At 45.8% G+C, this 25,835-nt stretch overlaps 1 protein-coding gene across 1 annotated transcript in view; it reads left to right on the top strand.

Moving 5' to 3' along the window:
- Positions 1–24,340, top strand: part of LOC147115390 (scavenger receptor cysteine-rich domain-containing protein DMBT1-like) — a 37,361-nt gene extending 13,021 nt beyond the window's left edge. Inside the window, exons 7-15 of the mRNA XM_085989568.1 lie at positions 2,472–2,783; positions 4,909–5,223; positions 5,598–5,912; positions 5,984–6,058; positions 6,895–7,200; positions 15,396–15,527; positions 21,170–21,256; positions 21,343–21,426; positions 24,240–24,340. Coding sequence (XP_085845694.1) covers positions 2,472–2,783; positions 4,909–5,223; positions 5,598–5,912; positions 5,984–6,058; positions 6,895–7,200; positions 15,396–15,527; positions 21,170–21,256; positions 21,343–21,426; positions 24,240–24,340 — 1,727 coding nt within the window. The remainder of the gene's footprint in view (positions 1–2,471; positions 2,784–4,908; positions 5,224–5,597; positions 5,913–5,983; positions 6,059–6,894; positions 7,201–15,395; positions 15,528–21,169; positions 21,257–21,342; positions 21,427–24,239) is intronic.
- The last annotated feature ends 1,495 nt before the right edge of the window (positions 24,341–25,835 follow it).

Raw genomic sequence — 25,835 nt, 5'->3', positions numbered from 1 at the left:
TGCCCCTTTAAGACGCGCCCTAGCGCGCTGACGTCACATCACGGACGACATGATGTGCATGTGCCGGCACAGCCCGGCCTAGCATCTTCGGCCTCAACGGCCAGCTGACGGGAGCGACGCGATCTTCCGCTCCCGCGGCAAGCACCGGCACAGCCCGGCCTCCCGACTTCAGCCTCAACGGCCAGCGACACAACGACGCACATCACGTGACACCCTAAGCGTGGGAAATGCGAACAATGTGATGACGTCACAACACAAATGCGATGACGTCATCACGCTCCCCACAGGACTGCGAACTCAGTCCTCATGGAGTCCCTGCTGGGACAAGACCTACACCACGGTGCTCCTACAGTCAGCCATCTTACCTGCTATCTTACCTGCTGTAATTAACCTGTTCCTGTAAATAAACAACTTATTTATATTTCGTCGAAGTCAAACTCTCTTATTTAGTGGCGATCTACACGAACCGCTACAATGTAGTAATTCTGAACTACATGCGACATCGCGCCCTGTTCACTTTGGGATAAATTAGAAGACAGCGGGGCGAGGGGGCGGTGTTCCAGGGACCAGAATGCCAGGGTGATTTACTGCTCTTCGACTTGTTCTCTTCGGGCAGCCATAAACTAGAGTGAATTTAAATTTCCACATACTGTGAGGAGACTGCCTCTAAATTTGCAGTCTCTACGGGTGCACTGGATACAACATTGGATAAAAGTTGAAGCCCCGAATGGCTGTTGCCACGTAAGCCCAAAGCGAGTGGTATACCTGAGTACCAAGCGGGGAACTCCCTCCCTAACAGCACTGTGAGATTACCTTCGCCTCACACACTGCAGCGGTTCAAGAAGGCGGCTGACAGCCACCATCTCAAGGACAATTGGGGATGGGAAATAAATGCTGGCCTCGCCAGCGACGCCAACATCCCATGAAAGACTTTAAAGAAAATGCCTGTGCTGGTGTATCATATATGAACTATATTTACCAGTGATTAGAGAGCTATGCAAGTTTGCCGACGACACAAAAATTGGTGCCATAGTAATAGCGTAGAAGCCTAGCATACAATTACAAATAGGATAATTTAGTGGGCGAAACTGTGGCAGATACATTACAAAGCAGGTAAGTGTAAGGTAATCCATTTTGGACCGAAGAAGGCTGTACCAGAGGATTTTTGAAATGGCGAATGCCAGGATCAGTGGAGCTCCGGTGCGATTTAGGGGTTCATGTACACAGATTACTAAAGTGCAGTTGTCAAGTAAAAATATTATCTGGAAGGCTAATGGAATGTTAAGCTTTATAACTGAAAGTATATAATATAAAGGAAAGGACATTTTGCGACAGCAATACAAAGCCCTGCTTAGACTACTCCTGGAGTACTGTGTACAGTTCCGGGAACCACGCCTTAGAAAGGATATATTGGCCTTGGAAGGAGTATAGCGCAGGTTCGCCAGAATGTTAGCAGATCTCCAAGAGTTAAATAGTGAGGAGACATTACATAAACTAGGATTGTATTCCCTTGTATATAGGAGTGATTTTATTGTGTTTTTACAGGCATTGGAAAGGAATTTATAGGGTAGATAGAGATTAACATTTTCCGCTAGTGGGGGGGCCTAGGAGAAGGAGACATAACCATAAATTCAGAGCCAGGCCATTCAGGAGAGAAGTGAGTAAACACTTCTTCACATAAAGAGTGTTGGAAGTGCGGATCTTTCTCCCACAAAAAGCAATAGAGGCTCGGTCAATTAATTATTTTAAATCCGAGGTCGATAGATATTTGCTAGCCAAGGTTATTGGGGGATATAGAGCTAAGGCGGGTGGATCGAGGTAGGACACAGATCAACCATGGTCTCATTGAATGACGGAACTAACTCGAGGGACTGAATGTTCTAATCCTGTTTTTATGTTCCTATTGCTCTCGTTTTCTGTGCTTTTTCACTGACCAACAGACTAGTTAGCCTTTGTTTTTATAAATTTATTGTCGGAAAGTGAGGGATATAGACAAGACAGGATTTTACTGACTATCCCTAGATGCGCTAAGAAGGAGGCTCTTCGCATTCTCCTTGAACCGCTGAAGTCCCTGACATTGAGTCAATTAACAGATTAGTTGCATCCAGTTTAATCCCGATTTACAAGTTATTACGAACATTCCGTGTCTACTTGGGTAGGTTATTAAAAACTTTTTAAAGGTACTAACAGCACTTGTAGCATTAACCTTCACCTGACGATATAGCTGCCTTGTTTCCTCTGGCCTGTCTGTAAAGGACTTGTCATTCTGACCACAGCATTACTGAAACGGTAACCTAGCTCTAATGCTCTAATTCTCTCTTGCAGATACCGAGTATATTGTCGTGTACTTGCAAAAGTTTATCATTTTATTAAAGCAGGCAAAGTGAAACGATACAAAATTATGAACTTGTATAATTTATATTCAAAATATTACCTTGCGAAACATTCATTTCCATATTGTATTCTTACAGCTGAAATTTGGCAGCTGCGACTGGCCAATGGAGAGAGTGATTGTGACGGCAGAGTCGAGGTTTATTACGGCGGTGTTTGGGGGAGAGTAATTGACAGTCTGTGGAATTTCAATGATGCAGATGTCGTGTGCAGACAGCTGAAATGTGGCTCCGCAATAAGTATTTATAATTACTCGAAGTATAGACAAGCTAACGGGCCGGTGTGGATGAGCAATGTCAGATGTAATGGAAGTGAACCCTACCTGTGGAACTGTAGTTTTACACAAGCGAAACCCTTTTCTATCGCTGATGACGTGGGCGTGGTTTGTTCTGGTAAGAATTTATTTACCTCGAAATAAAAATATGTATCCAGAAAATCGCGTTGCAACGATATGCTCCTGAAAATCCCATGGCCTTGCTCACATCAAGTCGGACAATGTGCCATAAATATAAGAAAGTCAACAATAAATCTAATAGGGAATTCAGGACAAACCTGTTTAACCAGTGAGTGGTTAAAATGTGGAATCGCTACCACAGGGAGTAGTCGAGGCGAATTGCATAGATGCTTTCAAGGGGAATCTAGGTAATCACATGAAGGAGATTTGTCCTCAACACTGAGTTCAAATATTTCAGATCTTAACCTCTGCCCCCATTTTTCACATGACAGCTGTTGATGATTCTGCCATTCCCATTTACGCCTCTTCTAGACTTATCTTTTGTTTCTTTACTTGTCCCAATACATCTCCTTTTGCTTTGGGCAATCATAACTTGTGTCATTTATTCTCTGCTGCCTTCCACCCTATCACAGAACTTCCCTTTTGTTCTTTCCCCCCACCCCCTTCCCACTTTCCCTGCGTCTGCACTTGCTTAAAATCTGTTACATCTCTAACTTTTTCCAGGTCTGACGAAAGGTCATCGGCCTGAAACGTGAACTCTGTTTCTCTCTCCACAGATGCTGCCTTACCTGTTGAGTGTTTGCAGCATGTTCTGTTTTTATGTCAGATTTCCAGCATCCACAGTATTTTGCATCTGATATGTTGATGGGGTTAGATGAAGAGGGATGGGAGTAGGTTCGTGTGGAGCATAACACTAGCATGGACTTGTTGGGCCGAAAGACCTGTTTCTGTGCTGTGAATATTTTAATACTTTGTAGTGCTGTGAATATTTTAATACTTTGTAATATTGGTAAAGTATGAAGGGAAAGTGTTAAATGAAATTTAAGTGTGACAACAACAGGAAAAGCATCGGTGCACAATACATTTCATATAATGATAGTCGATCTCCCTTGAGGTTGCACCTGAAGCAGTGTGAGATGTCCGGGTTCAGGTGAACCCGAGCACACAAGGTGTATTCGTTCCCCAATAATAGGAAAACATTCTCTTCTTCGTCTTTCATAATAAATTGTTTATATATTTCTATTTATATGAAGTAGCAAATTCTTGGACAATTTAAGAAGCAAAGAATTAGAGTGGATTGTAACAAATGAGTGTCCCTGCAGTATAAACAGAGTAATCAAACAAATGAAACCGAGGCTCTACAACGTCAACTCTGGTGGCAGGCTGAAATTGCAGCTTGCCAAGTTTATAGAGAGGGCTCTGTGTAAATAGAAAAAGCCAGTTTAAATGTGCACAGACAGAATAAATGTATTATAGTACTAGTTGATCACCTGAGGCATTGCTCTCAGAGTGTCACTGCATGGGTACAGTGGCGTAGTGTTTTATTGTTACTGGGCTCGTAAACCAGAGGCCTGGGCTAACAATCCAGCACAGGTTCGATGAAATCCCACCAGGGCAATGTGAGAATTTGAATTCAGTTTAAAATAAATAACTAGAAATAAAGGCTGACATCATTAACAGTGAGCATGACGCTGTCGGATTGTCATAAACACCCAACTAGTTCCCTATTGTCATTTAGGGAAGGAAACCTGCCGTCCTTACGAAGTTTGGCTTTTATATGCCTCGAGCTCCAAACCAACGTAGTTCACGTAACTGCCCCTGAAGTAACCTGGCAAGCCAAATAATTGTATCACCTGCTTCTGAAGGGTAGCTAGAGAGGAGCAATAAAAGTGACGACCGTATCCGTGAATGGGTTTTATGAAGTGTAGACTTAAATGAAACAGCTTCAGATGGAATTCTGTTCCATTTTTAAAATCATTCATTTAGTCCTTATTTTTATGTTTTTATTTTATATCCTCTGACATTTGTAGCATTATTGCACCTGCACTGGGAGATGTGGCCATTAACAAGTTTAGGTAGTTAGTTTTCATTTTCAATGTGTGCATAGGAAGTTACAGTGGAAAAAGTTGTACAAAAGTTTGACAGAAACGTGACAACAAACTAATCGTTGCAACAAAAGTAATTAAAAACAATGTATCAGTTGGGAATGAATCGATTGGGAGCCGTGCAGAAGCCTCTTCCTGGACCGCATCCTGTTTAACATAATTATTCCTGTGCTTCAGATCATATTCCGATAAGGTTGGCGGATGGTGGAAGTCGCTGTGCTGGAAGGGTAAAGATTAACTACAACGGAACCTGGGGAACTGTGTGTGATGATTCCTGGGATTTAACAGATGCCCATGTTGTCTGTAACCAGCTGAAGTGTGGACAGGCTCTAAACGCAACGATTTCCGGTTGGTTTGGCCCGGGATCGGGGCCTATCTGGTTGGACAACATGAAATGTTCAGCGAATGATTCGGTTTTCTGGGAATGTCTGGCGGGGCCGTGGGCTGAGAGCGACTGCATTCATAAAGAAGATGCTGGAGTTATCTGCTCGGGTGAGAAGTACATTCAAATATGTGCACTTTTTGACTCCAGTTAAAGAGCCATTTTTAACAAACATGAGGCCAGGACAATTGATTTCTGGCCATGGTAATCACTGAATTTGAAACATTAGGGCCTCGTGATGTAGATGACCTATATGAAAGGCCTTTGACCTACTGACCCCAATCACAAAGTAGAACATTAGAGACAAACCAACACCATCTAAATTTCTTCCGCTGGAATCATTGGCCTTTTGCCGCTTCTGAGATAAGCAATCTGTTAAAGGAAACGATTTTATAGAACGGAAAGCGTCTGATCTCTTGTTTTTACATTTACTTAAGTGAGGTATCACTAAAATGAAGATTACACTTCACTCTTTGTTCTACAGAGCACAGGGCGATAAGGCTGGCGAATGGACGGAGTCCCTGCCAGGGTAGAGTTGAAGTTTTCTTTAATATGACATGGGGCACTGTTTGTTCTAATGCCTTTGGCCTTGAAGATGCAGAAGTGGTTTGTAACCAGCTCAGCTGCGGCTCAGCCCGAGCTGTGAAGCTTAATGCAGCATTTGGAAAGGGTTCTGGACCGATCTGGCTCGATGATGTGAAATGTCGTTTGCACGACTCTCTCTTATGGCAATGCCCATCTTCACCATGGGGACAACATAACTGTGACCACAAGGAAGATGTTGGGGTCATTTGTTCAGGTAACAAACTTCAAATGGAACCCGTTTCTTTTGGATGTTTCACTAAAGTAATGGCTGGAATTGTTTTTCAGGAATAAATCCGATAATGAACCGCGATGAGGTGGCCCCGAAGAAACATAAAATGGAAACAGTTCCAGAAGATGCTGGTAATTACAGATATGTATATTAATAAGATCCGTCCATTTTGTCTCCTGCTATTTATTTTGCTTTGGATTATTTTAATACTTCTGTATGTGTCCATGCATTTTTGATTATTTACAATCCCAGGTAGATACAATCAGTCTATACATCACCTCGTTGATCCTTGTACCATTAAGTCCAGTAGCGAATGCACTCGCCAGGGACAGTAGGCGATTAAGTTTCCTTTCAGCCAGTTGATTTCAGCATTGCCAGAATCAGCTGCTTTGAAAGTAACGATTGTACGATTTCATTCATCACTTCGTAACTCGCTGTTGTTAATCAATAGAACAGGATTGGAAGTGGGGCACCCTGGATAAAATGTCGATGAAAGATAGATTTTTGATTCAAACCCAGTTAGCGTATGGATCAGTTGTCACACAGGCTACAGCAACACTTTATTCAACACTGGAGCTTGCCCCATTGCCTCCTGTCGATGAATACTATCCTGAATTCTCGGTGGGTTCTGCGTAACAACTGCCCTCCGATCTATGTTATGATCTCAATTAACGATTAGCAGACAGGATATTAATAAAATTGGTTCCACTCACATGATTTAAAGTCTCTCATTATACATCAGGAAACCCAAGACTGAACAGTTATCTTCCACTGTACACGTTCACCATCTAGTTTAGCTTTATGTGTTCCAGCAGAGTGACCCCGGACACTGGGAATCCCAGGATCGTTAGCATGTGTCCCGTCAGACAATGGGTTGTGACTCGGAGCAGGACAAATAAAACAAAGTGATTGTATCCAAGTGCACGTTAAAGTGTTCAAGTGCTTACAGGTGTATCTTTTGATGTAGAGCTGCGGCTGGCTGCAGGATTCAGTAATTGCTCCGGAAGAGTTGAAATATTCTTTAGTGGTACGTGGGGAACGGTGTGCGATGATTCCTGGGATAGACACGATGCCGCTGTCGTCTGCAGACAATTAAACTGTGGCGACCCAGTCTGGGCTCCCGGGGAGACGCTAGTCGGCCGAGGAAATGGCACCATTTGGATGGACGAGGTTAAATGCAAGGGGAATGAGCAATTCCTGTGGGACTGCCAGTTTTCAGCAATGGGCCGTCATGACTGTGGGCATAAAGAGGACGTCGGTGTGATATGTTCTGGTACGTGATTTTAAAGCAAAGCCTCGATTTTACAATTCTCCTCCTTGATTTCAAACCTTGTGTTCCCATCCCTCCATGGCTTCCCGCGACCCTACGTCTGTAACATAATATTGCCCTACAGCCCTCTGGGATCTATGTGTTCCTCCAACTCTAGCCTCTTACATATCACAAAGTTTCACCGCTCCACCATTGATCGCCTTGCCTTCAGCTGCTTGGGCTGTAAGATCGGGAATAACAACCCTCTCCACCTCTCTACCTCGCTCTACTTTAAGTCGCTCCTTAAACGTTACCTCGTTGACCAAGTTTTTGGTCATCTGTCCCAATATCGCTTTATGTGGCTCGGTGGCAAAGTTTAACTGATAAAGCTCGGGTGAAGCGCCTTGGGACGTGTTTACAACTTTAAAGCTGCTATATAAATACAAGTTGTTGTGATAATCCGCATGTACACAACACGCTCAAAGGGACAAAACTCGGATTGTTTTGGAATAGTTCAGGAGTAACGAAGCATCTTTCACTAGTTTAACACTACAGTCACATGTTTCCCGACATCGTCCAGATGTTCCTTTAAAATGTGTTGAATTGCATTGCAACCGCCTCAGTCTGCTGGATGACTGAAAGGCTTTATCATTTGGAAACGGTGATTCTTGACCAAGGATGTCACCTGGTAAAGAGAAGCCAGCTCTTACTGCACCGGTACACAGTGTATATTTGACACAGTCCACCATGAGAACCGTCCCACATGCTAGGAAAGAGCGACAGGGATAGGCCATTCAGCCCCACATGCCTGTTCCGCCATTCACTATCATTTGTATCTATCCACTAGTTATTAGTGTTTTCTGTACTTGGACTTCTAAATCTCTCTGCTCATCCACAGTTCCTAGCTTCTCACCATTTTGAAAATACTCCGATCTATCTTTCCTATCTCCAAAGTGGATCACCTCACACTTCCCCACATTGAAATCCATTTTCCACAGTTTTGCCCACTCATTTAATCTGTTAATCTCCATTTGCAACGTGATGCGCCTCTCTGCATAAGTTACAGTGCCAAATAACATGGTGTCGACATCAAATGGATCTATGGCTCTCTATTGCATTACGTTATTGGCACCTATGCGTGGAATTGTCTACCTGCCTGAGCTACGGCCCAATGTCTGTCCAGAACTGAACCATTTTTAGCCAAACTGTGGAAAAGTTAAAGAGTGTGAGATTTACATTGACACTTGCGTTTTTTAACTGGGTTTAATTTTAATTGTTGCGGAGAGTAATAACCTCTGTAAAACAACAATACAACTCAACTCAATCAGGTGATGGGACTCTTCCCAAATGTAAACTGTGAATATTTCAGTTCGATCCAGTTGCTGTATCCATGATTGAATGAAATGCGTGGGACAGATTTGCGATGTGCCATTTTTTTTTCGTTCCTGGCATGTGGACGTCGCTGGTAAGGCCAGCATGTATTGCACATCCATTATTGCCATTGACAAGGTGGAGGTGAGCCGCCTTCTGGAACTGCTGCAGCCCTCATGGTGAAGATACTCCCACAGTGCTATTATGGACGGAGTTCCCGGATTTTCACCCAGCGACGATGAAGGAACGGTGATATATTTCCAAGTGAGGATGGTGTTTGACTTGGAGGGGACCATGCTGGTGATGGTGTTGCCATGCATCTGCTGCCCTTGTCCTTCTAGTTGGTAGAGGTACGGGTTTGGGTGGCGCTGCCGAAGAAGTCTTGATGAGATGCTTCAGTGCTTCTTGTAGATGGTACACACTGCAGCCACAGTACGCCAGTGCTGCAGGGAGTGAATGTTTAAGGTGGTAGATGGGGTGACAATCAAGAGTGCCTTGTGCATTGAGTGGTGCTGGAGTTTTGCTAAGTGGGAGAAAAATCATTTAAGTGTATTTTGTGAATTTTAGTGTGTTAAGAAGTCAATTATTTGAAGTAAGTTTAATTTTTTAAGGGTTTTTTAAACTCTTGGGCAGTTTAAACCGAAAGTAGAATCCGGGTATAAAAGGGGAGGGGCTAGTGCAGTGCACGGAGTGCCTTGTGCATTGAGGGGTGCTGGAGTTTTGCTAAGGGGGAGAAAAATCATTTAAGTGCATTTTGTGAATTTTAGTGTGTTAAGAAGTCAATTATTTGAAGTAAGTTTAATTCTTTAAGGGTTTTTTAAACTCTTGGGCAGTTTAAACCGGAAGTAGAATCCGGGTATAAAAGGGGAGGGGCTAGTGCAGTGCACGGAGTGCCTTGTGCATTGAGTGGTGCTGGAGTTTTGCTAAGTGGGAGAGTTCAGATAAGTGGGAGGTGAGGGTGTGTTTTTTGCTCTGTTTTGTTCCCCACTCCAAGGCGTGGACAACACTGCAGAGGCGGAGCAGCGAGACGAGTCAACCAAACAGGCCCCACAGACAGTATTCAAGGAGGAGGTTGGTGATCAGCTGGTTGGTTGGTTTTCTTCCTTCTCTTCTCTTTTATACCTTTAAGTTGGTAAGCCCTTTGAATAGTGGTGTGACATTATCATCTATATCCGGGCAGGGTCTTCATAACTAATAATAAGAAATGTAATTAATTATATAGAATGGAGCAGGTGATGTGTTACTGTTGCGAGATGTGGGAGCCGGTGGTCCCCATTGAGGCTCATGGTGATTACATCTGTGACAAGTGTTTGCTGCTAGAGGAACTCAAGTTCCATGTTATGGAGCTTGAGACCGAGCTTCAGACACTGCGACACATCAGGGAGGGGGAGAAGTTCCTGGACTCTATGTTTCAGGAGATGGTCACACCTATGAAGTTAATTACTGCAGATGTAATCCGTGGTCAGGGACAGGACGGTGTGACTACGAGTGAGGAAGGTACCGGGATCCAGGATGTAGTTTTGAAGGAGATGCAGCCCTTGTTGTTGTCCAGCAGGATCGAGGTTCTTACTCCCTGTGAGGGCGGGAGCGGGGACTGCAGGGAGGATGAGCAACCTGGCCACAGCACCGTGGTACTGGGGGCCATTCAAGTGGAGGGAGTAAAAAGAAATGTTGTAGTGGTAGGGGATAGTATCGTTACGGGGATAGATAGGGTTCTCTGCAGTCAAGAGTGGGAGTCCCGAAGGCTGTGTTGCCTGCCCTGTGCGAGGGTTAAGGACATCTCTTCTGGGCTGGAAAGAAACTTGGAGTGGAAGGGGGAGGATCCAGTTGTCGTGGTCCATGTTGGTACAAACGACGTAGATAGGACAAGGAAGACGGTTCTGTTAAAGGAGTATGAGCAGCTAGGGGTCAAATTAAAAAACAGAACCTCAAGGGTAATAATCTCTGGGTTATTACCTGAGCCACGAGCGAATATGGCTAGGATAAATAAAATTAAAGAGTTAAATGCGTGGCTCAAAGACTGGTGTGGGAAAAATAGGTTTTGCTTCTTGGGACACTGGCGCCAATACTGGGACAGGAGGGAGCTATTCCGTTGGGACGGACTCCACTTGGCCAGTGCTGGGACTAGAGCCCTGGCGAATCATATAACTAGGACTGTAGAGAGGGCTTTAAACTAATTAGTGGGGGGGAGGTTTCGAGAGAGCAAATAATAGAAATGACAACAGAGAAGGTCATAGACTTAGGTAGCAGTGGGGGAATTAAAAAACAGAATGTGTCAGGAAGGGACAGAAGGTATGGAGCAAAAAGTAAAGTACTAAAAAGGGAAAAAAACAGGAACTAAGTGTTACAAAACATATTTGAAAGTTCTTTATCTGAATGCACGTAGCATTCGTAACAAAATGAATGAGATAATGGCACAAATAACGACATATGGGTATGATCTTCTGGCCATTACAGAAGCATGGCTGCAGGGTGACCATGACTGGGAATTAAACATACCAGGTTATTTAACAATCAGGAAGGACAGGCAGGAAGGGAGAGGAGGTGGGGTGGCTATGTTAATAAAGGAAGGAATCACTATAATACAGAGAAATGATATTGGGTCAAAGGAGCAGGATAGTGAAACAGTTTGGGTGGAGATAAGGAATACCAGTGGGTGTAGTCTATAGGCCTCCGAACAGTTGCAACTCTGTTGGACGGAGTATTAATCAGGAAATAGTTGAGGCTTGTAATAAGGGAACAGCGATAATTATGGGGGATTATAATTATCATATTAACTGGACAAATCAAATTGGGCAGAGCAGCCTTGAGGATGAGTTCATTGAGTGTATTAGGGATGAGTTTCTTGAGCAGTATGTAACTGAACCGACCAGGGGGCAAGCAACCTTAGATTTGGTCCTGTGTAATGAGACAGGATTAATTTAAAAATGTCCTAGTAAAGGATCCCCTTGGAATGAGTGACCATAACATGGTTGAGTTCCATATTCAATTAGAGGGTGAGAAGGTTGGATCTCAAACAAGCGTGCTGAGCTTGAATAAAGGAGACTATGAAGGTATGAGCGCGGAATTGATTAGAGTGGACTGGGAAAATAGATTAAAGGGTAAGATGGTACGTGATCAGTGGTGTACATTTAAGGAGTTATTTTACAACTTCCAAAAAATATATATTCCACTGAGGAAAAACGGGTGTAAAAGAAAAGATAGCCATCCGTGGCTTGGTAAAGTAATTAAGGATAGTATCCGACTAAAAACAAGGGCATACAAGGTAGCGAAATCTGGTGGGAGGATAGAAGATTGGGAAGTCTTTAAAAGACAGCAAAAAATAACTAAAAATTGATTAACAAAGGGAAGATAGATTATGAAAGTAAATTAGCAAAAAATATAACAACAGACAGTAAAAGTTTATATAAAAAGAAAAAGGGTGGCTAAAGTAAATGTTGGTCCCTTAGAGGATGAGACCGGGAAATTAATGGTGGGAAACATGGAGATGGCAAAAACACTGAACAATTATTTTGTATCAGTCTTTACAGTAGAGGACACTAGGAATATCCCAACACTGCACAAACAGGGGGCTCTAGGGGGGGAGGAACTAAATATGATTAAAATCACTAAGGAAGTGGTACTTGGTAAAATAATGGGACTCAAGGCGGATAAATCCCCTGGACCTGATGGCTTGCATCCTAGGGTCTTGAGGGAAGTAGCGGTAGGGATTGTGGATGCATTGGTAATAATTTTCCAAAACTCACTGGACTCAGCAAAGGTCCCGGCAGATTGGAAAACTGCTAATGTAGCACCCTTATTTAAAAAGGGTAGTAGGCAGAAGGCTGGAAACTATAGACCTGTTAGCCTAACATCTGTGGTTAGTAAAATGTTAGAGTCCATTATTAAGGAGACAGTAACGGGACATTTGGATAAACATAATTTAATAGGACAAACTCAGCATGGTTTCATGAAGGGGAAGTCATATTTGACAAATTTGCTGGAATTTTTGGAGGAACTAACATACAGGGTGGATAAAGGGGAACCAGTGGACGTAGTGTATTTAGACTTCCAAAAGGCATTTGACAAGGTGCCACACAAAAGATTATTGCTCAAGATAAAAAATCACGGGATTGGGGGTAATATTCTGGCGTGGGTGGAGGATTGGCTCTCTAACAGAAAGCAGAGAGTTAGCATAAATGGTTCGTTCTCAGATTGGCAACCAGTAACTAGTGGTTTTCCGCAGGGGTCAGTGCTGGGTCCCCAACTCTTTACAATCTGTATTAACAATTTGGAGGAGGGGACCGAGTGTAACATATCAAAGTTTGCAGATGATACAAAGATGGGACGGAAAGTAGTGAGTGAGGAGGACATAAAAAACCTGCAAAGGGACATAGACAGGCTAAGTAAGTGGGCAGAGATTTGGCAGATGGAATACAATACTGGAAAGTGTGAGGTTATGCACTTTGGCAGGAAAAATCATAGAGCAAATTATTATCTTAATGGCAAGAAACTGGAAAGTACTGTAGTACAAAGGGATCTGGGGGTCCTGGTGCGCGAAACTCAAAAAGTTAGTATGCAGGTGCAGCAAGTGATCAAGAAGGCCAATGGAATGTTGGCTTTTATTGCTAGGGGGATGGAATATAAAAACAGGGAGGTATTGCTGCAGTTGTACAAGGTATTGGTGAGACCGCACCTGGAATACTGCATACAGTTTTGGTATCCATACTTAAGAAGAGACATACTTGCTCTCGAGTCAGTACAAAGAAGGTTCACTCGGTTAATCCCTGGGATGATGGGGTGGTCATATGAGGAGAGGTTGAGTAGATTGGGACTCTACTCATTGGAGTTCAGAAGAATGAGAGGCGCTCTTATTGAAACATATAAGATTGTGCAGGGCCTTGATCTGGTGGATGCGGTGAGGATGTTCCCAATGATGGGTGAAACTAGAACTAGGGGGCATAATCTTAAAATAAGGGGCTGCTCTTTCAAAACTGAGATGAGGAGAAACTTCTTCACTCAGAGGGCGGTCGGTTTGTGGAATTTGCTGCCCCAGAAAGCTGTGGAAGCTACATCATTAAATAAATTTAAAACAGAAATAGATAGTTTCCTAGAAGTAAAGGGAATTAAGGGTTACGGGGAGCGGGCAGGAAATTGGACATGAGTCTAGGTTCGGAATGGTCATGGCCCTGTGGGTTGTGGAGTGGGCCCAGGGGCCGTGTAGCCTGGTTCTGCTCCTACTGTGTTCTAATTCTGTGTTAGATTTCAGGAGATGGTTTTATTCCTGTTCCTGGCTGGGGTGGAGGTCGCCTTTACAGGAGGTAAGTACTGTAGCAAATATAGGGACAGAGTGATCTCCTGGAAGATTTTCGACCGCCTAGATGGGCCGGAGAGGAATTTCACAGATTTTTTTCTCCCAAATTGGCCATTGGTTCTTTATCTGGTTTTTCACCTCTCCCGGGAGATCACATGGGTTTGGGTGGATGCACAGTGATAGAAAATTTGAGGTTAGGATCAGATCAGCCATGATCTTATTGAATGGTGGAGCAGGCTCGAGGGGCCGATTGGCCTACTCCTGCTCCTATTTCTTATGTTCTTATGTCATGGATGTTGTCTAGTTTCTTGAGGGTTTTTGGTGCAGCATTCTTCCAGGCAAGTGGAGAATATTCCGTCTCACTCCTTACTTGTGACTTGTAGATGGTGGAAATGCTTTGGGGAGTCAGGAGGTGAGACACTGACTGCAGAATACCCAGTCTCTGACCTGCTCTTGTAGCCACAATATTTATTTGGCTGGTCCAGTTAAGTTTCTGTTCAATCGTGAAGCTCAGGATGTTGATGGTGGGGCATTTGTCGATGGTAATGCCATTGAATGTAAAGGGGTGGTGCTCAAACTCACACTTGTTCGAGTCAGCCATTGCCTGGCATTTGTGTGGTGCGAATATTACTTGTCACATATCAGCCTTAGCCTGAATGTCATCCGCGCCGTACTGTCCTCGGGCATGGACTGCTTCTTTATCCGCGAATGGAACAGAACACTGTGAAATCATCAGCGAACATCCCCACTTCTGACCTTGTGCTGGAGGGTAGGTCATTGATGAAGCAGCTAAAGATGGTTGGGCCTAGGACAATAACCTTAGCAGCTCCTGCAGCGATGTCCTGGGCTGAGATGATCGACCTCCAGCAACTAAACTAATCTTCCTTTGTGCGAGGTATGACTCCAGCTAGTGGTCAATCTCCCCCGCCCCCATTCCCATTGACTTCAATTTCACTAGGTCTCCTTAATGCTGTACTCGATCAAATACTGCTTTGATGTCAAGGGCAGTAACTTTCATCTCACTTCTGGAGTTCAGCTCTTTTGTCCAGTTCAGGTCGAAAGCTGTAATGAGGTCTGGAGCCGAGTGGTCCTTGCGGAACCCAAAGTGAGCAATGGTGAGCACGTTATCAGCAACTAATTGCCGCTTGATAGCACTGTAAATATCAACTTCCATCACTTTGCTGATGTTTGAGATTAGACTGATGGAGCGGTAATTGGCCGGATTTGTCCTGCTTTTTGTGGACAGCATATACCTGGGCAGTTTTCCTCAATGTGGGATAGATGCCAGTGTTGTAGCTGCACTGGATCTGCTTGGCTAGATGAGCAGCTAGTTCTGGAGCACAAGTCTTCAGGACGACATGCGGGATGTTGTCGGTGACTGTAGCATTTGCTGTATCCAGTCCGCTCAGCCGTTTTTTCGATATCATGTGGAGTGATTCAAATTGGCTGAAGACTGAGTTCTGTGATGGTGTGGAACTCAAGAAGAGGCCGAGATGAATCAGCCACTCGGCACTTCTGGCTGAAGGTGCTTATTATTAAGTGCTTTTGTTTACAGGCCATCAGCAGTACACAGTGCCTTTTAAGCAGCAGAGACCCTCCATTTTCATCATCCCCTGCATTCTTGGTGCACTTTTGGTTGCCGTGTCAATTGGTTTGGTCGCAGAACTGCAGAGAATCTTCCAGAAAGGTTGGTTTATGAATCGTGAGAACTCTTGGTGAACAAATTGTGTGTCCTATTACTGTTCATCTGTTCTAGTCATTGTTAAATGTTATCGGAATGGGCTGTCAATCCACGGAATGCACAATATATGCAGAACAAAATAGACTATATAAGAGAGGATAGATCCTCTTTATGGGGTGATATACCTATCAATTCGTCCAATAAAAAGCGACGAGTTAGGAACGTAACTAAAGGTTTTTATTGACTAAATAACAGAGCCCACCCTCGTGGGTGATCGGGTCCAACAAGGAGGAATACCAGCCAGTCGACTACCTTTATACCTGGGCAGGTAGGTGGAGCCATGGGCGGAGTCGGAGGTGGTCAGCCCAGGTATAACAGCGCGACAAGAGGCGACCTCGTATCGTGATACAACAGTGATAACGGTGATAACAATACAACAGTGATAACTATAGTGTAACGATAAAAGTGGTTTACCACATTCACCCCTTGTTTAGATTTGAGTCCGGCGGGGTGAAGTGTACTACCAGTTCTGGTATGTCAGTCTGTCCGGAGGCCTCGTAAGCCTCTCCGATCGTCGCAGCGGCGGTGCTGCATTATCCGGTGTTAGTGCTGGTGTCTGCGTGGTCGGCGAAGGCTCGTGGGGTTCCGGCATGCCGTCTACCTGGGCTGGAATTGGGGGGGTGGTGGGGGGGGGTAAAGGTGGTGTCTCCGGAGTGCCCGAGGGTGCGAGGTCTCGTAAGGAGACAGTGTCCTCCCGCCCGTCTGGGTAAGCCACGTAGGCGTACTGGGGGTTGGCGTGCAGGAGGTTCACCCTTTCGACCAGGGGGTCTGTTTTATGGGCCCTCACGTGCTTTCGCAGCAAGACGGGCCCCGGAGAGGTCAGCCAGGTTGGTAGAGTGGTTCCCGTAGTCGACTTCCTGGGGAAAACAAACATTCGTTCATGGGGGGTGGCGTTAACGGCAGTGCAAAGTAGTGACCGGATGGAGTGCAGCGCTGTCGGGAGGACTTCCTGCCAGCGGGAGGTTGGGAGGCCCTTAGACTTTAAGGCTAAGAGGACGGCCTTCCATACCGTCGCGTTCTCTCTTTCCACCTGGCCGTTCCCTTGGGGGTTGTAGCTGGTGGTCCTACTTGCTGCAATACCTCTCGCTAGTAGGAACTGACGGAGTTCCTCGCTCATGAAAGAGGAGCCCCGGTCACTATGTATATAGTTTGGGAACCCGAACAAGGCGAAGAGGTCGTTCAGGCATTTAATGACCGTGGTACTGGTCATGTCTGGGCAGGGGAAGGCAAAGGGGAAACGGGAGTACTCATCAACAATGTTGAGGAAGTACACATTACGGTCAGAGGACGGGAGGGGCCCCTTAAAGTCGATGCTCAGGCGCTCGAAGGGGCGGGTGGCCTTGATCAGGCTTGCTCTGTCCGGCCTAAAGAAGTGCGGTTTGCACTCGGCGCAGGTCTGGCAGTTCCTGGTTATGGTCCTGACCTCCTCGATGGAGTAGGGCAGGTTGCGGGCCTTAATGAAGTGGTAAAGTCTGGTGACCCCGGGGTGGCAGAGGTCGTTGTGGAGGGTCTGAAGTCTATCACTTTGCGCGCTGGCGCATGTAATTCGTGACAGAGCATCGGGGGGTTCGTTCAGCTTACCTGGCCGGTACAAGATATCATAATCGTAGGTGGAGAGCTCGATTCTCCACCTCAAGATCTTGTCATTCTTGATTTTGCCCCTCAGCTTGTTATTAAACATAAAAGCGACCGAACGTTGGTCGGTAAGGAGGGTAAATCGTTTGCCTGCCAGGTAGTGCCTCCAGCGTCGTACCGCCTCCACAATCGCCTGGGCCTCCTTCTCGACCGACGAGTGTCGGATCTCAGGGCCCTGTAGGGTCCTTGAGAAGAAGGCCACCGGTCTCCCCTCCTGGTTAAGGGTGGCGGCTAGGGCGAAGTCGGATGCATCGCTCTCGACTTGGAAGGGGATGGACTCATCCACTGCGTGCATAGTGGCCTTGGCAATGTCTCCCTTAATGAGGGAGAAGGCTGCGCACGCTTCCTCCGTAAGGGGGAAGGATGTGGACTTCATGAGGGGTCTGGCTTTGTCCGCATAATTGGGCACCCATTGGGCATAGTAGGCGAAGAGCCCCAGGGTTCTCTTAAGTGCCTTAGGGCAGTGGGGGAGGGGTAGCTCCATGAGGGGGCGCATTCTTTCGGGGTCGGGGCCGATGAGTCCGTTCTCTACTACACAGCCAAGGATGGCAAGGCGCGAGGTGTTAAACACACATTTCTCCTTATTGTAGGTGAGGTTCAGCCGTTGGGCTGTACGGAGGAATTTCTCCAGATTCACGTCGTGGTCCTGCCGGTCGCGGCCGCAGATGGTGACGTTATCTAGGTAGGAGAATGTGGCCTGCAGTCCGTTCTGGTCAACCATCCGGTCCATCTCCCTTTGGAAGACCGAGACCCCGTTGGTGACACCGAAGGGGACCCTAAGGAAGTGGTATAGGCGCCCATTCGCCTCGAAGGCGGTGTACTGGCGGTCCTCGGGGTGGATAGGGAGTTGGTGGTAGGCCGACTTAAGGTCGATGGTCGAGAATACGCGGTATTGTGCAATCTGATTGACCATGTCAGATATGCGGGGAAGGGGGTATGCGTCCAGCTGGGTGTATCTGTTTATGGTCTGGCTGTAGTCGATGACCAGGCGATTTTTATCGCCGGTCTTAACGACCACGACCTGGGCACGCCAGGGGCTGTTGCTCCCCTCGATGATGCCCTCCTTCAGGAGACGCTGCACCTCAGAGCTAATGAAAGCTCTGTCCCCAGCGCTGTACCGCCTGCTCTTGGTAGCGACGGGTTTGCAGTCGGGGGTGAGGTTAGCGAACAGGGAAGGTGGCGGCACCTTGAGGGTGGATAGGCTGCAGGTGTTACGCGGTGGGCGGTTTAACCTTCGCTGGTTGTCGACTGTGAGTGGGGGGAGGGGTCCACCGTATGCTAGGGTTACACTTTGGAGGTGGGATTGGAAGTCCAGCCCTAGTAGGACGGCAGCGCAGAGCTGGGGGAGGACGAGGAGTTTAAAGTTTTTATACTCTGTACCCTTAACCGACAAGGTCACAGCACAGTAGCCGCTAATGTCCGTGGCGTGGGACCTCGATGCCATCGAGATTCGGTTGCGCGTTGGCAGGACAGGGAGGGAGTAGTGGCTCACCGTGTCTGGGTGGATGAAGCTCTCCGTGCTTCCGCTGTCGAACAGGCAGGTCGTGGCGTGGCCATTTACTTTGATGTCCATCATCGACTTGGACAGGTGGTGTGGGCGGGCTTGATCCAGAGTGACGGAGGCTAGCGTGTAGGTAAGCGAGTCGTTGTCGTCTGCGGGCGAGGCAGTCGTCGGGTCCGGGGGCCCGGTGGCAGTCGTGCGTGGTGGGTAAAATGGCGTCTCCCACGAGGTAGGACAAAATGGCGGAGAAGATGGCTGCCCCCATAACTCACATGAGGCACTATTGGGGTCGGTTGCCTTGATCAAAGATGGCCGCCCCCATGACTCACGTGTGGGGATACTGGCCTCAGTTGCCGTGAAAGAAGATGGCCGCCCCCACAGTTCGCATGAGGCACTGCTGGCCTCTGAAGATCCGCTCCTGCAGGCCTTAGAGAAATGGCCTTTCTTCCTGCAGGTTGTGCAGGTAGAGTTCCTGGCTGGGCAGCGCGACCTCGGGTGCTTCTCCTGGCCGCAAAAGAAGCAGCCGGCGGCCCGATCGCGGGTGCCCGATGTCGGAGCCGGTACCGGGGGTGGCGGGCCCGGTCGGGTCCGGGACGCCGACGCTGAGGTAGGTCCCGGGGGCGGCGCTGCGAAGGGTATTGCGGTAGGGGTCGGGCCCGAGTCCCAGGGTCGCGAGCAGTACCTGGAAAACGCCTCCTGGTCCTGATGGGCCACCTCCAGGGAGAGAGCGAGGGCTTCAGCTTTGTCCAGGTCGAGGTCTTTAGCTTCAAGCAGTCTTTGCCGTGAGTAGTCGGACCGTAGGCCTTTCACAAAGGCATCGCGGATATTATCTTCCGTATTTTCAACAGCCGTCACCGCTTTAAAGTCACAGTTCCTGCCGAGTGCTCTTAGCGCCCGTAAAAATTCAGCTACAGACTCTCCTGGCTGTTGCGGGCGGGATCTTAGGAGGTGCCTGGTGTACATGTAATTTACCGGGCTGTGGTACTGCTGTTTCAGTAGGTTGATAGCGGCCTTGTACGTAGTCGTGTCCTGTATGAGTGCGTATACTCTCGGGCTCGCTTGGGCGTTCAGAAGTCTTAGTTTGGATCTCTGCGGGGCGCCGGATTCTTCCAGGTAGGATTCGAAGCAGTCCAGCCAGTGTTTGAAGTTGAGGGCTGCGTTTGCTGCCTGTGGGTTTAGATCCAGGTACGGTGGTTTGAGGGCTTGCAGCCAAGCCGGCTGGTGTGGCTGTGCTTCTGGGAGGGCTTCTGGCTGGCCAGTAGTAGACATCTTTAAAATTTAGTCAATAAAATTGATATACCTATCAATTCGTCCAATAAAAAGCGACGAGTTAGGAACGTAACTAAAGGTTTTTATTGACTAAATAACAGAGCCCACCCTCGTGGGTGATCGGGTCCAACAAGGAGGAATACCAGCCAGTCGACTACCTTTATACCTGGGCAGGTAGGTGGAGCCATGGGCGGAGTCGGAGGTGGTCAGCCCAGGTATAACAGCGCGACAAGAGGCGACCTCGTATCGTGATACAACAGTGATAACGGTGATAACAATACAACAGTGATAACTATAGTGTAACGATAAAAGTGGTTTACCACATGGGGCAAGCAGCCAAACCGATCAAACGTCCGCTTCCAAAATCAATGATACTGGCATCCCTGACCAGAGCTGATTTGACACAACACGAAACGGCTGATTTCCCTCTTCGTAGCACCTGAGAAATGTTAAGTTCCCTGGTGCTTTGCATGGATAAGGGGCGAAAATGCTTAATGTTATGTCCCTGGCTCTGACCCTTGCCCCGCGACTTCCAGCGAGTTCGTAAGTGGATCTGCACCTGCAAGCGGCACCGGTCCATTAGTTCGAGTAAGGCTTTGCCGCCTCGATTTCCTCGAAATACACCCATGGGGTTCCCGAACACAGATACACTCCCAGGAAGTTGGCAGTGATGGACCAGCCAGGACCCTCCTCAGATCGGGAGGATCCCGGGGTGTGGAGGCGGGCGGGGGGCGGTGGCGGTGGTGTGGTGGTCGGGAGAAGGCCAAATGGAGCTCCGCAAAAGATACGCCAATACCTTTCATTACCTCAGCAGGATACTGAGCCGTTTGCCTCGCCAACATCTGCCAGAGGAAGTCGAGTCCCACAGGCAGGAGAATACTGTCAGGACTATTAGACATGTTTCCTGTTAGAACTGTAGTTCCGGCCATAACATCATGCCAGCTGTCGATTCTGTGCCGACCCCTAGTGGTCATATTGTGCAAAATAGAGCGAGAGAGTTCTTGAGTGGTGTAGCGCTCTTCCGGGACATGGGAAGGGGAATTACGCTGATATATCATATTCCAAGTAACCGATTATTGCCAGAAAGTAGTAATGAGAGTTGGAAAGAGGAAACGAGGAAATAGAGATATAAATAACTCTCGACTCTCGGTCACCCGATATTCTCCTGCTCTTGGTATTACAGGTGGCAGAAACAGACAACCTTCAACGAATGGATTCCCTGAGCCAGTTTATGAGGAGATAGAGATACAGGAGTTTGGGGGAGGACCCGGTAATTATCTTTAACTTTGATGCAAATGTTACCGTGCATTTTGAGAATTATTTGTATTTTAAGATTATATTGTGTTTCGTTATTAGATTCGCACTCTATCAATTCAGCGGACAAGTTGGAATATTATCTTGACAGCGATTTACATGAAAGTGAAGATATAAATATGGAAGGTTAGGACAATTTGAGAACGTGTCACACGCCGCCCGCCGCGACGCAGATCGAGATAAAATGAAGTAATCTATCACAGTCATACTCAGACACTTTACAAACACACAGTTATCTAACGATGGACTGGTTTTCGTGCGGACTGATTAATTAACACGAACACTATGCAAAAAGTGTATGTTAAGAATTGATTGTATCATCCACTGAAGCACACTGACTGTAATGTTCGAGGGGCGTTACACTCTTTAGCTGTGGATCTGAAGCAGTTATTAGACCGAATTTACTCAGCTACCTGTCTGCATTGTGATCGAAGGCCGATAATTACACTGGCAGATAGCTGATAATTAGCTAATCTTGGACTAAAGAGACGTTACTGTGGAAATCATGCAGCTGAAACGATTTGTAAATATCATTTAGACGTTTTGCGTAGTATAAAACTAGAGATATAACATTCTGTCGGTATCAGTGTCGAGACTCCAATGTCCCTTGTGTTAGGTGGTTGAATTGACATCGGCCTCATTGAAATCGGGCTCAGAAAAAAACTGCACCCGTACATCCGATACGTTAAACGTGTTATAACTTCACCTTATAGAAAGGAGAGTAAATCAGTGTCATGGCTTCAGCACTCAAAAATAGAAAGAAAGCAATTCAGCATCGCCTATCTACAGAACACATTATTTACCCCACACCTTGCATTGTCCTCTAAATTAAACCCATGATTAGTTACAAAGGGCCATTATTTAGATGTATTTACTGCGAATTTATTGGGATCAATTATAAATATCAATGAAGTATCCCAATTAAAATATCGTGAATCCTTGTGTCAAGTGAGCGATAGCTGATTGCAAATGTAGAGTGATGAGATGGACTGAGAGCAAACCAATTGGAGTTGGGTAGACTCATAAACAGACGATGTGATAGCTGAGCTCATTATTTTGGAAACTACATTATCTATAATCAGCTCACTATGTCGTCTAATTTTTTAGGTTCCGTTACTCACTCTGATACTGAATTCGGAAGACAATATGATGATGTTCAATAACTTGAGATGGAGCTGTGAGGACCATCATGACTGGAATTACTCACCCTGCAATTTGTGGAATTAAGAACAATCCTGTCATTAGTTAATTACCTAGTGAATTTGATTTGAACCAGGTCCTGATATTGGAAATCGAAAGTCGAATCCAACAGAATTCTCATTCACCAGTGATGGGGAAGTTCCAGTGGGAAGTTCCGAGAAATTAAACAGGACAGTAATATATTGTGCAGACAATGGCAGATTGGGACTTTCTGTAGATTCATTCATCGGTTCGAATTATAAAATGGGTTTAATTTGGATTTTTTTTGGTAAATACCTTCCAATTTTCGCGTCCTGTCCATTTGCTTTTGCAGGATGCAGACTTAAATGCCTGGCAGCTTTCGAATTGTAGTTATTACACGTGCGTGCTGAAAGGAATTGCGCTTGGCTAGATTTTGTTCCTCGTGCTCAGGTACTGGTATTCATCAAAGTGATGATCCTTATGTTGTATCATTGACAGCGGGACGGCCTGCCTGATCGGATGACAGTGGCATAGTAAATGCTGACAGTTGTGAAATCGATTGACGAACGAACCTGTTTAATGAGGACTGATTCTCAGTGCTGAACAGCCCATGTCTATACCAGCTGTACACTGTAGAGGTACCCATCTCTCTTTAGCTACAGATATGCAAACATTTGGCTTCTTGGCTTGGTAATCGGATATAAATCTGAACCCTGACTGTTAAAGGAGGGGTGCTTATTCCTAATCTACTCCTCAAATCAATAAAGCTCTAAACATTGAAACATCAGGTGTCACCAATTTATTAAATAAGGAGAACATGCAATAATAATTAAACATACAGTTGAAAGGCAGTACTTATACCAAACCTAATAGTTTGTTGTGGATTCAAAAGGCTGACAATTAGTTCAGCCTCTTAGGCCTTTGCGAATCCAAATATTCATAGCAATCCACACAATTTTGCATTATAATTATATAAATGTTAAAATACAACTCCGAATAAGAAGAATGTAATTGACTTATCCCTTATCAATAATTTTAGTTTCCCGAATGAACAAGCGCTTTTTCCATAGAACTGTACAAATCCTTAACTTTGTTAGTTTCTCGCTTGTTCCATATAATTGCTGTTTTACTAAGTGAAACCTTTAACTTTCAACCTGTCTTCGTATCTGTATCATTTGTAACAATTGAAAAGGATGATTTATGCCCAGATGTTTTCCCTTGCAAACTAACCGTTTTCCCCACAGTTTTATCAAATGATTAAATGGTAGCCTTTAATGAAACCACTTTTTATTTTATCCTGAAACTGGCCATTGCTGCAGGGTCAGGCCTGGCCCAGTAGGCCAGTGGTACTTGAAATTGACTTAAAGTTGCCTGCTTAAATAGCAAAGGTTATCATTACTACAATATAAAGAATAACCAATAACAGTGTAACATTAGTATACTTCAGGACAGTCGGATTAACGCTTTCTTTACAGATATTACAAAACTGTAGTACCGATGACAGCAATGTTAAAGCCCGAAACCACTTGTTACCATTAGAAACTGAAGCAGTTAACTTGCTCACAATCTACATTAAATATTCCAATCCTGTTTTGCCTTTATACGCATTAAATTCCTTCTGTCCCTGATGTGTTGTTTCACAGGCTCCTTGCTTTACTGTCCCACTGCCTGCCTGACATTAAGTTTTGCACGGATGGAAACTCCCCGCCTCTCAGTATCAGGAGCATAAAAGCACTTGATTGTTTCTGTCTTCTTCAACTCCCTGTCTTTGCTTGCAGGGTGGAACCTGGTGAGAGAGAGTCTTCGCTTTGTCATCAATGCTGAGCTGATTCCAGCTGCACATCTGACCTATCGGGACGGGCAGTTATGTCCAACATAGAAATATAGAAACATAGAAACATAGAAGATAGGAAAAGTAGTAGGCCATTAGGCCCCTCGAGCCTGCTCCGCCTTTCAATGAGATCATGGCTGATCATCCAAATTCAGTACCCTGTCCCTGCCTTCTCTCCATATCGCTTGATCACTTTAGCCTTAAGAAATATATCTAACTCCTTCTTGAATATATTTAATGAATTGGCCTCCACTGCCTTCTGTGGTAGAGAATTCCACAGGTTCACCACTCTCTGGGAGAAGGGATTCCTCCTCATCTCTGTCCTAAATGGCTTACCCCTTATCCTTAGACTGTGACCCCTGGTTCTGGACGCCCCGACCATCGGGAACATCCTTCCTCCATCTAGTCTGTTTAGTCCTGTTAGAATTTTATAAGTTTCAATGAGATCCCCTCTCATTCTTCTAAACTCCAGCGAGTACAAGCCCAATCGACCCAATCTCTCCTCATACGTCATTCCTGCCATCCCAGGTATCAGCCTGGTGAATCTTCACTGCAATCCTTCCATGGCAAGAACATCCTTCCTCAGATAAGGCAACCAAAACTGCACACAATACTCAAGATGTGGTCTCACCAAGGCCCGGTACAACTGCAGAAAGGCATCCCTGTTCCTTTACTCAAAACCTTTCGCTATGAAGGCCAACATCCCATTTGCCCTCTTAAACACCTGCTGCACCTACATGCTTACCTTCAGCGACTGGTGCACAAGGACGCCCAGGTCTCGTTGCACTTCCCCTTCTGCCAATCTATTGCCATTCATATAATATTCTGCCTTCCTGTTTTTGACACCAAAGTGGATAACCTCGCATTTATCCACGATATATTGCATCTGCCATGCTTCTGCCCAATCACCCAGCCTGTCCAAATCATACTGGAGTTTCTCAGCATCCTCCTCACAGCACACACGCCCAACCAGCTTTGTGTCGTCTGCAAACTTGGATATAATACATCTAGTTGCCTCGTCCAGATCATTACTATATATTGTGATTAGCTGGGTTCTAAGGACCGATCCCTGAAATATCCCACTAGTCACTGCCTGCCACATGGAAAAAGACCATTTATTCCAACTCTTTTCTTTCTGTCTGCCAACCAGTTCTCTATCCAAGTCAATACCTTTATCCCAATCCCATGTGCCTTAACATTACACGCTAATCCCTTATGCGGGACCTTATCAAAAGCCTTTTGAAAGTCCAAATACACCACTGGTTCTCCCTTATCTATTTTACCAGTTACACCCTCAAAAAATTCCAGTAGATTAGTCAAGCACGATTTACCTTTTGTAAATCCATGTTGACTTTGTCCAATCCTGTCACTGTTTTACAAGTGCTCTGCAATTACATCTTTTATAATGGACTCTAGCATTTTCCCCACTACCGATGACAGGCTTGCTGGTCTATAATTCCCCATTTTCTCTCTACCACATTTTTTGAACGGTGGGGTAACATTAGCTACCCTCCAATCCATGTGTACTGTTCCAGGGTCTATC

This window comes from Somniosus microcephalus, chromosome 6 (genome assembly GCF_052327205.1).
Source record: "Somniosus microcephalus isolate GS21.2 chromosome 6, FLI_Smic_1.0, whole genome shotgun sequence".
Classification (NCBI taxonomy): domain Eukaryota; kingdom Metazoa; phylum Chordata; class Chondrichthyes; order Squaliformes; family Somniosidae; genus Somniosus; species Somniosus microcephalus.
Note: the sequence above shows the minus strand (reverse complement) of the source record. Positions and strands in the feature narration are given on the sequence as shown.